The sequence below is a fragment of the Odocoileus virginianus genome, chromosome 18, assembly GCF_023699985.2.
Source record: "Odocoileus virginianus isolate 20LAN1187 ecotype Illinois chromosome 18, Ovbor_1.2, whole genome shotgun sequence".
In the NCBI taxonomy this organism is placed as follows: domain Eukaryota; kingdom Metazoa; phylum Chordata; class Mammalia; order Artiodactyla; family Cervidae; genus Odocoileus; species Odocoileus virginianus.
Genome location: NC_069691.1, coordinates 2,779,619 through 2,794,352, shown reverse-complemented (window position 1 = coordinate 2,794,352; position 14,734 = coordinate 2,779,619). Strand labels below are relative to the sequence as shown.

Genomic DNA, 14,734 nt, shown 5'->3' with positions numbered 1-14,734 from the left:
GAGGGGGATGACAAAGGATGAGATGGTTGGATGGCAACACCGACTCAACGGACATGAGTAAACTCAAGAGTAGACTTATGAGTTTACTCATGAGACATTTTACTCATAGTAAACTCCAGGAGTTGGCAATGGACAGGAAGGTCTGGCGTGCTGCAGTCCATGGTGTTGCAGTCGGACACAACTGAACAACTAAACTGAACTGAAAAATATATATAAATTTTTTAAAAGAAATCATGCTACTTAACAGAAAAAATGTTACTTATAAATGCTCCTAAAAAAGTACTATGGAACCGGGATACCTGATATGGTACTATATTATAAATTTCTGAATGATGGGAATTATCTCCTGAATTCTCTTCGTATAGTACCATTCATGCAGCATATTTCTGACTGGGGTGAAAATGTGGGCTTAAATTGGCTGTAAAATGCAGTTTCAAGTCTGTTTCATGCTTCAACAGCAATAGCAATTCTCAATGCTTTAAAGTTTCCTGTTTGTTATGACTAGATTTTAAAAGATCTGACTTTTTTTCTGGAAATATATAAAACATTACTTAAAAATTAGAAAAATACAGAAAATCATCATGCATAAACCTACCACTAAGCACCATCAGTATTACCATGATTTCTTTGTTTTTGTTTTTTTTCCCATACCACATGGCATGTGGGATCTTGGTCCCTGACCAGGAATCCAACCCGCACCCCCTACATGGGAGCATGGAGTCTTAACCGCCGCACCACCAGGGAAGTCCCTCTTTCTAACCACTTTATACATCATTTTTTCCCATAATATTTTAACATGATTGAGAATACATCACAGTACAATTTTGTAATCTATTTAACCCATTTAACACTATGATATTTTCTCAGATTATGAAGGATTTTTTACATACATCATATAAATGGTTTAGCAGTCATTTTATAGATTTCTTTGGATTTTCCTACAAAAGCTATGACTCTGTAAATAAAGAAAATCCTCTGAGAATTCCCATAGGAATTTAATGGGATCTTAAATGTTTGATAGGATTCAAAAGTGAAGGTATCTCTGTAGGAAGTTATTTTTATAGGGTTTGGTAATGAACCAAATTTCCTTAATATAGAGCTATTGAGATTTTCTATCTTTTCTGTAGAAAACAATGCTGTAAGCTGTATTTTTCAAAAGCTTGTCCATTTCATCTAAACTGATGGTCATTTACTGGCCTGACAGCCTCCTTCTACTCTTCGAATGGCCGAGATCAGCAGTGAGGTCCTCTGTGTTATCCTATGCTGGTAACTTCTGTTACCCCTTCCCTGTTCTGCAGAAGCTTGTTGATTTTATTATTTTAAACAAATAACTTTTAGCTCAATTAACTTTCTTTATTGTTTAGTCTACTTTTACATTTCATTGATTTTGACTCTATTGGTCCTTGATCCTCCCTTCTACTTACTTTGGGCTTCATTTTCTTTCTTGTGTATTAAAGTGGAAATGGATCCTTGACTCTAACCTCTTTTTTTCACATAAGTATTAATATTTAAAATGATAAATTTCCCCACAAGCCCTGATTAATCTATAACCACAAATTCTGAGACACTGTAATATTTATTTAGGTCAAAATACTTTCTAATTTCCCTTAGGATTTCTTGTTTGGCCCCTGAGCTTAAAACTCAACAATAAACAACCCAATTTAAAAATGGGTTAAACCAAAGATGATATAAAGATGGCAAATAAGCATATGAAAAGATGCTCCACATCACATGTCATCAAGGAAATGCAAACTAAAGAGATACTGCTACACACCTATTAGAATGGACAAAAGCCAGAACACTGACAACACTAAATTCTGGCAATGATATGGAGCAACAGGAATTCTCATTTATTGTTGGGGGAATACAAAATGATACAGCCATTTTGGAAGACAGTTTGTCAGTTTCTTGCAAAACTAAACATACTTTTTTACAAGGAGCAATCATGCTCCTTGATCTACCTAAAGGAGCTGAAAACTTACATTACACAAAAATCTACAAAAATCTGCTTTATTCATAATTGCCAATACTTGGAAGCAATCAAAATATCCTTCAGTAAGAGAATGCAGAAATAAACTATCATACATCCACACAATGCAATATTATTCAGCACTGAAAAGAAATAACTATCAAGCTAAGAAAATACATAAAGGAAATTCAAAAGTATATTACTAAATGAAAGAAGAGGCTACATAATATAGGATATTCCAACAATATGACATTCTGGAAAAGGCAAAAAAATCTATGGAAATGGTAAAAAGATCAGTGACTGCCAGGAAATGGGTTGCGGGGAGAGGAAGGGATGAATGGGTAGAGGAGAAGATTTGGGAGACAGTGAACAGTGAAATGAGCACTGAAGAATTGATGCTTTTGAACTGTGGTGTTGGAGAAGACTCTTGAGAGTCCCTTGGACTGCAAGGAGATCCAACCAGTCCATCCTAAAGGAGATCAGTCCTGAATATTCACTGGAAGGACGGATGCTGAAGCTGAAACTGCAATACTCTGGCCATCTGATGCGAAGAGCTGACTCATTTGAAACGACCCTGACGCTGGGAAAGATTGAAGGCGGGAGGAGAAGGGGATGACAGAGGATGAGATGGTTGGAAGGCATCACCAACTCAATGGACTTGAGTTTGAGTAAACTCTGGGAGCTGGTGATGGACAAGGAGGTCTGGCGTACTGCAGTCCACGGGATCACAAAGAGTTGGACACGACTGACTGACTGAACTAAACAGTGAAATGACTCTGTGATACTATAACAGTAGATAGATGTCAATATTCATTTGTCCAAACCCATAGAACTTACACCACTAAGTTGAAACCAATTAAACTATGACTTTGAGTGATAATGAGGTGTCAGTGGAGGTGCATCGTTTGAACAGTACGCACCAATGAGGTATGGTAGGGGATGCCGATAGTGGGGGATGTTATGCACGTATAGAGGAAGAGAGGTATACGGGGAACTTCTGCACCTTCTGCTCAATTTTGCTGCAGGACTTAACACTATTCTAAAAACTAAAATCTATTTTTTAAAGGCATTCTTTCTTTTATATATGCGCATGTATTTTACTATTTGTAGTTACTCCTTCCTGTAGATGTAAGTTCCCAACAGGTATCATTTCTCTTCGGTTTTCAAGAATCTGCCTCAGCATTTTTAGCAGCACATACCTGCTGGTGATAACTTGCTTAGCTTTTCTTTGAAAATATCTTTGCTTCAACTTTATTTTTAAAAGGTACTTTCACTGGATGAACGATTCTGGGCCAGCAGAGGTTCTTCCCCTTTTCCGAGCACATTAAAGACGCCCCACTGTCTTCTGGCCTCCACTGTCAGTGAGTTAATTATTCTCAGCGTTAGTTCCCCTGCAAGAAATGCAATCTGTGGTCTTGCTGCTTTCAAGATTTTCTTGTCTTCAACAAATTGACTATGCTATGTCTACATGTAGTTTTTTTGTATTTATCTATTAAGGGTTGTTGACCTTTCTGTATATGTACATCAATGTTGGGTTTTTCTGGTTTGTTTGTTTGTTTTACCAAATTTGGAAGCCTCTGGCAGGTATGTCTTCTAAGATTGCAAGACAGCTTTAATTCTGAGACTGTCCTACCTACAGAATGTTCATACCTAACCATCTGAATCAGTAACCATAATCAGAATCCCTTTGCAATAGAGCACAAAACTAGAAATAAATTACAAGAAAAAAAAAAGGAAAAAAATGATTTCATGGATATTAAACAACATGCTACTAAAATAAGGGGATTGGGGGGTGGTAAGTGAGAAAATCAAAACAGAATTTAAAAATACCTTGAGACAAACGACAAGGAAAATACAACTATACAAAAACCTATGGGATGAAGCAAAAGTAGTTCTTAGAGGGAAGTTCATAGTAATACAGATATTCCTCAAAAAAATAAGAAAAATCTCAAATAAACAACCTAACCTACCACCTAAAATAATTAGAAAAAGAACAAACAAAACCTAAAGTCAGCAGGATGAAAGAAATAAAATATAAATTTATATCAGAGAGGAAATAAAATAGAGATTTAAAAAAACAATTGAAAAAAAAATCAGTAAAACCAAGAGCTGATTCTTTGAAAGGGTAAACAAAACCGACAAACCTTTAGCCAGGCTCACCAAAAAGAAAGACAGGAACTCAAATTTTTAAAAAATTAGAAATATAAAAGGAGATATTTCAACTGCTACCATGAAATACAAAAACCCCTAAGAGAATACTATGAACAATTATATGCCAACAAATTTGACAACTCAAAAGAAATGGGCAACTTTCTAGAAACATACAAAACATACAGCCCACCAAAACTGAATCAAGAAGAAATAGGTAATTCAGGGAACTTCTGGGCAGCCCAGTGGTTTGGTGCTTTCACTGCTGAGGGTCAGGGTTCAATCCCTCGTCGGGGAACTAAGATCCCACAAGCCCACGCTGTGTGGCCAAATTAATATATGAAATGAAATTTGGCACTAATGAACCTATCTACAAAAACCAGACTCACAGACACCCAGAATAGACTTGTGGTTGCCAGGGCGATCAGAGAAGGAAGAAGGATGGACTGGGAGGGTGAGGTTAGTAAATGCAAACTATTATGTTTAGAATGGATAAACAAGATTCTACTGTACATATAGCACAGGGAACGATATCCAATTTCCTGGGATAAACCATAATGGAAAAGAATACAAAAAAGAATGTATATGTGCATATAACTGAGTCACTTTGCTACATAGCAGACTTTAGCACAACATTGTAATCAACTATACTTCAAAAAACAAAAAAACCTGTAATACCAATCTGAAAAAAAATGTGCTGAATAAATGAACCAATGAATTCCTAAGGAGTCTGTTATTCATTTGAATTTTTTTGCCCAATTCCTAAGAGTATAAAAATGATGTTTTAAAAAAGTATCCAACTAGTTGAGGTAGAAAGGTAGCTAACTGCTTCTGTTGACTGAGCGTCTTCTTTCTTTCCTGCGGTTTTTATCTGTGTATTGTTTTTGGCTGGGCTGGGTCTGCGTTGCTGCGTGGGCCGTTCTCCAGCCGCAGTGCCCAGGCTTCGCTCACTGGTGGCCTCTCTTGCTGTGGAGCAGGGGCTCTGGGGCACTTGGGCTTCAGCAGTTGCAGTCCCCTGGCTCTAAGCACAGGCTCAATTGTTGTGGCACAAGAGCTTAGCTGCTCCATGGCACATGGGATCTCCCCTGACCAGGGATCAAACCCACATCTCCTGCACTGGCAGGTGAATTCTTTACCACTGAGCCACCAGGGGAGCCCTAACATCTTCTTAAACAATACAACCACATGGTTTAAAACTCAGGATACAAAAGCTATACAGTGAAAAGGCTACTTCCCACTTTTGTTTTCCAGCCATCCAATGCTTCTCCCCATAAGCAACCAATTTCTTGTGCAAGAATGCACTACAGACAAATATTTCCAGTAAGTACCAGTCAAGTTTCCGTTTTAACAGCCTCGCCTGACAAACACTACCTTCCCCTTAATTACTATGGCAGGCAGGTAAGAAACCTGCCCCCATCTCTTTGAAAGCCTCTCCCCTACCAGTCTTCTGCCAAACTTCTCTCAAAGAAGTAAAAGAACACGCTTAGATTTCTACCTCAGGTTGTAACAGAAACTCCTCTTTTACTTTGTCCAGTTTCTGTTCAATAATGTAAGAACACTCAAGCGGGTTTTCTTCGATAGCCAAAACTCATTGCACATTTTAAAAACCTATGAACTTTTAAGCTATCCATAAGTTTCTGCTCTAGTCTTTAAAAATGTTTTCTTATCGCAAATTGCCAAATTTGTTTTTGGAAGCAGTTTTTGTTTTTGCTGTTATTATCATCTTATTGTTAAAGGACAGTCTGAAAAAGACAGTTTTACCTTAACACAAGCTTCTTCCATATGGTATTTTTTTTACCTTCTTCAGAGGCTGCATCACTGTTTTCATGCCACAAGGGTGCACTAGAGCCACTCTATTATTAACACAACAATGCATGCTCATCTTTGGTACATACACTCTTTCTGCTCCCTCAAAGAGTTCCCGTTTCATCTTTCATATTTAGACTGTGATCAATAACAAACCTAATGTCATCAAAATAAGTATCAGTGGTAATGGTAATTCTACTTTATCTTATAGATTCGATTTTTAAAATCTTGTTCAGAATCTACTACTTTATACACAGTTTTTTCATGTACGATTAGCATTAGAACTCACAAAATAAGTTGTATAGAATATCATTATAGTCACACAATATACATTTATAAATGGCATTTCTGAATGTAGTAGCAAATAACAGTAGTAATAATAATAATGGCTATAATTTACCAAGCATCTAATAGGCAGCGTCCCTGTATAGACACTTTATGTCACTATCTCCATTCTTCACAATAACCTGCAATACAAGTTTCCACTCAGTTTTATAACTGAGGAACCTGAAGCTCAGAAGTGCTAAGGCAACGTCTCCAAGGCCACCTAAAAACTAAGTGGTAGAACTGGCATTTGAAGCTGGGCTCACATGGCCCCAGGACCCAAGTTCTCTGTAGTACACCATGTTGCAATGAAGAATATCATAAGAAAATGCTTTCATCTTACCCATAGTCATCTATCAGGTGAGAGCCAAGTACCACCACGTCAAGTTCAAAGAACTCAGGTTCCATTTTGATGCCAAACATGATGGGGGCAAGTTTGGAATAATCAGCACGGTTGCAAGTAGCAACACAAACCCGAAGCTTTCGGTTATTCTCTTTCTTCTCCATGACTTGTTTTCTTTTTGAGAGGTTCTGAAAATAGAGTTCCTGAAGTTGCAAAGATAAAAAATTAATATCCTGTGACAAACCATAATGGAAGAGAATACAAAAGGAACGTATGTATGTATAACTGAGTCACTTTGCTGCACAACAGTAATTAACTGTCGTTCAATTATACTTCAATAAGAAGACATTACAGAGACAAAAAATTTATAATCAGAATGATAGATCCCAGATATAAACATAAAATTTTGCAGTCTTAAATCTTTAACCACCATTCAGTATAGGGATAGAGGGACTTTTAAACCTGAACCATCCCTTCAGAAGAATACCCAATGGCAGCCCCCAAAGTATGTTTCATGACCAGAATTTATCATCCTAATGTAGACAAGTTGGGAAGAATGTTTAGATATTTTGAAAAACAAGTAGACCCCGGCACTGCAGATGTGGATAGTTCTGCTATCCATCCAGACTCTGTTAAGTGCTCCCAGTCCAGATGATCCATTAACAAATTATGTAGCCGAGCAGTGGAAGACCAACGAAGCCCAAGCCATAGAAACAGGTGAAGCATGGGTGAGGCTATATGCCACAGATAATACTTAAATTCATCAGTCACCAAGTATGCATCGCTTCCCCTGTTCTGCCAAGACTTCTTCATTTTGTGTTTGCATTTAATGGATACAGTCTTAGAAACATTGCAGAATAAAAGCCCAGATGCTGTCAGTCCTTTGCTGATTAAATGCACATGAGCAGATCTATCTATGTCTTATCCTCATTCACTGTTGTAAATCAGCATGAGCAGAGGCTAGAAGTATCATTTGGATTGCGGTGAAATGTGTAAAAGCAATAGCTTCTTTCTGCTTTTATTCATTTTCCTCATCATGGTTTAAGTATAAAGCACCTGGAGAAGGAAATAGCAACCCACTCCAGCATTCCTGCCTGCAGTCCCATGGACAGAGGAGCCTGGGAGACCACAGTCCACAGGGTCGGAAGAGTCAAACACCACGTGGTGAGTGAACCACCATCACTGTGAATGAAGGTAGTTGTCAGGATTAGTTGCAGGGGTGTGACTGTTTCTCTCTCTCTCTTTTTTTGGTGAGGGAAAGATAGTTTTATTTTAATTTTATGGGCTCCTTTCCCCCCTTTTATGGTGATCTAATTGCATTGGTTAAAAGCAAGTAATCAGTTCTTCAGAATATTGTCTCTAATCAAGTCTAACTTTATTTAGACACTATAGCTGGACAAGCGTGATTGAACCAAAATGGGAACATTAAGCAAACTCACCAATAACACTGTGTTAGCTGTCAAGTGAAGAATTCTCCCTTTAAGAAAAAGCTTGTGACCATTTTGTATGGTTTGTCTGGAAATTTTGGTAAATCTTATGTTTTAGTAAAATATTGTTTGTTATTTAAAGAGTAACAAATCAACTCTCATTTAAAAGGCAAGCAAACATAAGCTCTTTATTATTAATTAAAAATGACTGGCCATTCCTCACAATTAATCCCAACATACCAGACTAAAGCAAAAGTTTGGTTGAGAGCCACTGATCTAGTTCAACTTCCCCACCTACAGAAAGAGAGAGACAAGCCATGGGAGGAAATGACTTCCCCAAGATTCAAGATCACATCTTGGAACAAACGAGTGACTCACTCTCACACTACACACAAAGCTCTGTGATTCGTGCTGAGGAAAAGATGCATAAGATGAAACAAGAACCCCGACCTCCACGGCCTCAATCATCCCGAGCCAGTGCCTACAGACTTGAAGACTCCAAACGCCTCCCAGCTGTCTCCTGCGCCATAGGCACCTCAAAGTCACTGTCCCAAACGGAACTCATTTTCTTCTCCAAACCTGTTCCTCCTTCCTTATTCTCTAACTCCGTTATGAACCCCCATTCATCCAAATGCCTTGACATCCTTGTCTTCTCTGCACCTCACCCTGTACTTCCTCAGCCCTGTCAATTCTACCTTCCGAATATCTTTCAAATCTATCTCCTCTCCATCCCCACCTACCAGGACATCTCCTAGTCTAATATCTGACTTCAGGTCAGAACTATTCTAAGGGCTGTCAAAGTGGATTGTTGTTTAGTCTAAGTTGTGTCCGACTCTTTTGTGACCCATGGACTGTAAGCCTACCAGGCTCCTCTGTCCATGGGATTCTCCAGGCAAGAATACTGGAGTGGGTTGCCATGTCCTCCTCCAGAGCATCTTCCAGACCCAGGGAATCAAACCCGCGTCTCTCATGTCTACAGCATTGGCAGGCGAGTTCTTTACCACGAGGGCCATCTGGGAAGCCCCTCAAAGTGGATTACCTGCCTCTGGTCTTGCCCTGCCTCCCACAAACTTTCAGGGTGATCTCTCCAAGTTTGTAAGCCTGCCTACATTGCTAAACATATACCACCTATGGATAAATTCCAAATTGCGGATCTGGACCTAGTCCACTCTTCCAACCATTATAATTACCCTTACTCTGAGCCAAAGCCATGCTGAAGTGCCTGTAGTTCAACCAGTGGGTCTTCACATTTCTGTGCCATTTTAGATGCCCATTCCTCTGCCTAAAACTTCCTTTCCCTCTTGCCTGGATTCTTCCGCAACCTTTAAAATTCAGTCTGAGTGTCACCTCTTCTGGAAAGCCTTCACGTAAACCTCAATTCCTCCCCACTCCACCCCTTTTCACTGCTGCCTCCCTCTGAGCACTGTGGCCCTACCATACACTCGTATTGTTGTTTAGCTGCTCAGTCGTGCCCGACTCTTTGTGACCACATGGACTGTAGGCCTGCAGGCTCCTCCGTCCATGGGACTTCCCCTGCAAGAGTACTGGAGTGGGTTGCCACTTCCTTCTCCAGGGGATCACCTCAACCCAGGGATCGAACCTACGACTCCTGCTTGGCAGGTGGACTCTTTGCCACTGAGCCACCTTAGTAGGCTGCTCGACTCCTCTGTGCCCCCACCCCCACCAACCTGTACTCTCAGTTCAGAAAGTAAAAACCAGGGACAAGGTTATAAGAGTTATGTTTCACGGAGTTTTTAAAACTTCCTTCTATCAATGTAAAGTTTAACTTCATGGACTCATCTCAATGCTTAGGTCTCAGGAAGTGTATCAACATTTAGAATTTGTGATCAGGAATCCAGAGAAGCTTGAGTAAGGGTGCCAATAAAAGGGGAGCTGCCTTTGCAATCAAGGTAGACCCAAACTCAGTGGAAATACTGCCAGTAACCTTCTGCTGTTGATGTCTCATCTCTCTTATGCTGGAACTCCTGTTATCACACAAACTGCCCGTCATTAGGCCCACTCAGAATTTATAATCTCCAGTAAGAACTAATCCCACCAAATGGAAAGCATTTATAAGATAATGAAATGGACATTCTGTCAAGAGAGTTGTATTTGTAAGGTCTAAGCACTAGCTATGGCTCAGACGGTAAAGAATCTGCCTACAATGCAGGAGACCAGACTTCAATCCCTGAGCAGGGAAGATCCTCTGGAGAATGGAACGGCTACCCACTCCAGTTTTCTTGCCTGAAGAATCCCATGGACAGAGGAGCCTGGTGGGCTACAGCCCATGGGGTCACAAAGAGCCAGACACAACTGAGCGACTAACACTTTCACATTTTTTTCCCCACAAGCATTACCTAGCCAAAGAGACAAAGATATTTTTCCAAAACCAGCTGGCCTGAGTGTTCTTGTACGTAAATCTTCTTCCACTCATTAAATTTGAGCTGAATAAATTGCTGATGATATTTAATTTGCTAGGTGAGACAAAGCAAATGGATTTTTTTACCGACCAAATGGTTGGTAAATTTGTATTTATTTTAGAATAGTAAACTTTCTATCCGGCAATTCTAAAACACTTAGTGCTTATCAGGTAATTCAAAGGTTATTCTACAAAAAGTGAAAGTAAGTAGCCATATATACAAACTATGAAAAATACAATAATGTTACTAAGACCAAAATTTTTTAAAGAAAAAAGCTAAATCTTAAAAAAAAAAAAAGTTTAATAATGGTAAAAATCCTTTTTTAAGGGAAGAATTCTTTTTTAAAAGTAATTTTAATTTAACTAACTTTTGATTAGATAGTACATTCACATAGTTTAAAACTGAAAAGGCACAGAGGCTCTAAAAGTCTTCTCATCTATGTTCTCAGACATGTAGTTCTGCCTGGATGCTTAGAGTTACTAGTGAGTTACTAGTTACTTATCCATCCGTCTACAGATAAACTATATATATACAAAAAATACACATATATTTCTTCACATACATAAATACAAATATATTTTATAAATACAGAGAGAGTGTATTATGCAATTAGTAATATAGTCTACAAACTGTTGGCACATACCTTGCTTTTTAATTGTTCTTAATTATGTTTCTGAATCAAGTGGTAAAATGGGAAAGTTTAAAGACATTGTTGTTGTAGCTTTTTCGTCACTAAGTCACGTCCAACTCTTTTGTGACCCCATGGACTATAGCCGCCAGGCTCCTCTGTCCACAGGATTTCCCAGGCAAGAAGACTGGAGTGGGTTGCCATTTCCTTCTCCAGGGGATCTTCCCGACCCAGGGGTCAAACTCTCGTCTTCTGTACTGGCAGGTGGGTTCTTTAACCACTGAACCACCGGGGAAGCCCTTAAAGGCATTAGAGATATCAAATCCAGAAGCGCGATTCCGGGCTTCCCTGGCGGCTCAGTGGTAAAGGATCTGCCTGCCCGTGCAGGAGATGACACCCTGGTCTGGGACGATCCCACACGCTGCAGGGCAGCTCAGCTGGGCACACAGCTACGGCACCTGTGCTCCAGAGCCTGGGAACCACAACGACGGAGCCCGCACGCCACCAACACTGAAGCCCACGCCCCACAGAGCCAGTGCTCCACGAGAGAAGCCCCCACAATGCAAAGCCCGCCCACCGCAGGTGGACAGTAGCCCCCACTCTCCACACTAGAGGGAAGACTGCACAGCAGTGAAGACCCAGCACAGCCAAAATAAATAAATACAATTATATTTTTTACGGTGCAATTTTGAAAATTGCTGGCCATCAACTTTCCAAATATATGTAGGGTTATGAGAGCCCTGAAAGTAAAAGTGCCACAAACATTTATTGAGAAGTGACTCTGTGCAGAGCAACGCAAAGCAGAGATGTGGAGATGAGGAAGATCTCACGTCCAGTTTTTAGGAACTTAGAATCTAGTACCTGCCACCAAGTCACATTAATAGATCACCTTCCCAACAGAAGCACTAGGAACAAAAGTAACAAATTTTCTTTCACTGCCCAGTATAATTATTATTTGTTCTGGATAAAATGTCATGCCCAAGGATCTATTTTTACACTAAGAACTGTGATCAGGGTCTCCATGACCAGTATGAAATGAATAAATGTGACATAACTATACCAGGAGTTTTAAAGTTGCATAAAGTACAATGTAAAACAAGATGAAACTTTTTTATTTACACAGTGGACTCTCAGACAGTAATGAAAACAAATGGACTATGTTGAAATGTGTCAATATTACTAAACATCTAAATCATAATGTTAGACGAAAACAGCATATTCTAAAGAGATACAATAAGGCACCATCTAAAAATATGTAAAACATTACTGTATGCTGTTTATTGATCTATAGTAAAATTATACAGCAACTCAAGAAAGTAGATACCTCTGAAGGAGGAGGGAAGGGAAAGGAAAAGAAGGCTTAGAGGGTTTCTGTTGTCTATGTAAACATTTTTTTAAAACTTTATTTAAAACTTTGTTTCAGTAGAGATCTGAAACAAACATGGTAACATATTAATATGTGTTAAATCTTGAGGACAGGTAGAGGGTGTCATATTGTCTTCTGTCCTTTTCAGCATATATGAAATATTGTATGGAAAATGAGAAATCTTTTACATGAACAACGAAGATGCACTGTCCACAGTCCTTAAAGCCTAAAGCTCAGAAAGCAGATGGACTGGATATTTACATTCATTTCACTCAATTCCATGAGAGTAACCAGAGCCACTAAAACAGATACTGGTATGAAAATAAGCCTTCACCTCAAACTCACTGGCAACCTGAGCAACCCACATTCTCTCAAGACTGTTACAAACACTGATGAAAAGGTGAGTGACCCTTCCCAGAAAAATAAATAATATGGTCCCACTCAACTACTGAAAAAGACACTTGGCTCAAGCAGTTTCTGACCAGAAGTGAAGTGAAAGCTGCTCAGTCGAGTAACTTTGCGACCCCATGGACCATAGTCCATGGAATTCTCCGGGCAAGAATCCTGGAGTGGGTAGCCTTTCCCTTCTCCATGGGATCTTCCTAACCCAGGGATCGAACCCAGATCTCCCACATTGCAGGCAGATTCTTTACCAGCTGAGCCACAGAGGAAGCCCTTCTGAGTAGAGGAAACCATCAAAGTAAACCATTGCCAAGCACATGTTAAGCACTTTACAAGCATTAACTCACTTCATCCTCACAGCCCTATCTTACTAACCCTGTTTTACAAATGGGCATACCTCAGTGAAAACCAGTTTACTTGCCCCAAATCATAGCTAATAACTGCGAAAACAAACACCAAATCAGCATTCAAGATAGTGCCCATACCCAGTGTTTGCCTGTGTCTGTTCACTTCATAAGCACTCATGAGTGAGAACCTTCCTTCCAGGCACCGCGGGAGTGAAGGGCACACATGATGAATCCCTCTCTTCCCTCAGTGCAGACCGGATGAGGCTCACAAGAATCAGGGGAGGCCTATCTAAAGTGGTCTGAAATTCAGAACACTATCCCGAGCTATACTCGGGTGTGACTCCTTCCAGAGCTTCCATAGTCGACTGGAACAGTTACCTCTAAATGCCAAGCTGTACCCTACGCCTCTTCTCCATCAGGATTCAAAAACAAACGTTCGTGCTCCAACAATTTGACAAGTGTGCTGGGGGTGGCGGGGAGTGAAATAAATGCTTCCAGGGAAGCCCAGACTCAGGGTACAGTCGGGGTTAGGAGCAGACCTTCAAGGTCATCGTTGGTCCGACACTTTACATCCCAGGGCCACTCGTCTTCACGGACTCCCTGCCTTCTGCACATCTCCGTGAGCGGCTGCTCGCCGTCTTTCAGGACAGCCGGAGGAACAGAGTGCAGCCGGCCTTCCATGAGACCCCGAGCCCCACTCCGGGGTGACTCACCTGGGGTCCGCACTCAAAACTGTCTGCACCAGCCAACAGCTGACCCCACAACTGGGCTCTGGCGAGCAGGCCCACCGGGGACCGCGAGGCCCGGGCCGGGTGCGGACCTGAGGCGTGGTGAGGTGCGGAGCCGCCGGCCGGGGATCTGAGGCCTCCGGGTGGAGGCCGAAGGAGAAAGGCCCCGGGGGCCGACAGGTGGCGTTCCCCGAGCCCGCGTCCCCCCGCCCCCGCCGAGTCCCTGGCGGGCACGCAGATCTCACCAGCAGCGGGTCCGCTGTTTCCGCGGCGTCGCCGCCGCCAGACCTCGCGGGTGAGAGCTGAGGGTCGAGACGGAACGCAAGCCGGCGCGAGACCGCCCCTTCGTCTTCCGCCACTGGGTACCGCGAACGATGACGCGCCTCGCCCCGCTCCTGGTGCACCCCGCGCGCCCTGCGCGCCCACCCGAGCGCCGAATCGGCCGTCGCGCCCTACGTCAGCGGGGAGGAACCCTGCGATTGGCTGAGCGAGGAGGACGGGCCGGGGCGGCGCCTTCCGTGGAAGTGGCGTAGCCCCCAGGCGACCAGCTCTTCTTTTCTGCCGGTGTTCCCGCCCCTGGACAGCTTCTCAGCCTGTCAAGTGCAAGTTCGGAACCTGAGCGCCTCACGGGGAGTCGTTTCGGCCTTGCGCCCTAGAGGCGATGTCTCAGGCCTTCTCACGCAGTCATCTCAGAGGCAGGACCAAAACAATACGGTCGAGTGGCGGTCCACCCACAGCCCTCTCGCGAGTGAAGACCTGCCCCTCCGGAACCGCGTCTACTAGAAGGATCTGTGGATGCTGAAGACCAAGTCAAGGCGGAGACCTG

General features: G+C 41.8%; 1 protein-coding gene across 5 annotated transcripts in view; it reads right to left on the bottom strand.

The window, feature by feature from the left end:
* Positions 1 to 14,734, bottom strand: part of GNE (glucosamine (UDP-N-acetyl)-2-epimerase/N-acetylmannosamine kinase) — a 53,844-nt gene that overhangs the window by 24,102 nt on the left and 15,008 nt on the right. The window contains exons 1-2 of one of the 5 annotated variants that reach the window (XM_020878251.2): positions 14,154 to 14,343; positions 6,591 to 6,793 (exon numbers count right to left, since the gene is read on the bottom strand). In XM_020878251.2, coding sequence (XP_020733910.2) covers positions 6,591 to 6,754 — 164 coding nt within the window. In that variant the 5' untranslated portion in view covers positions 6,755 to 6,793; positions 14,154 to 14,343. Of the gene's footprint in view, positions 1 to 3,168; positions 3,361 to 6,590; positions 6,794 to 13,558; positions 13,836 to 13,893; positions 14,079 to 14,153; positions 14,344 to 14,734 lie in introns of those variants that run through there. The other 4 variants (XM_070480267.1, XM_070480265.1, XM_020878250.2 and 1 more) reach the window with 4 other exon arrangements.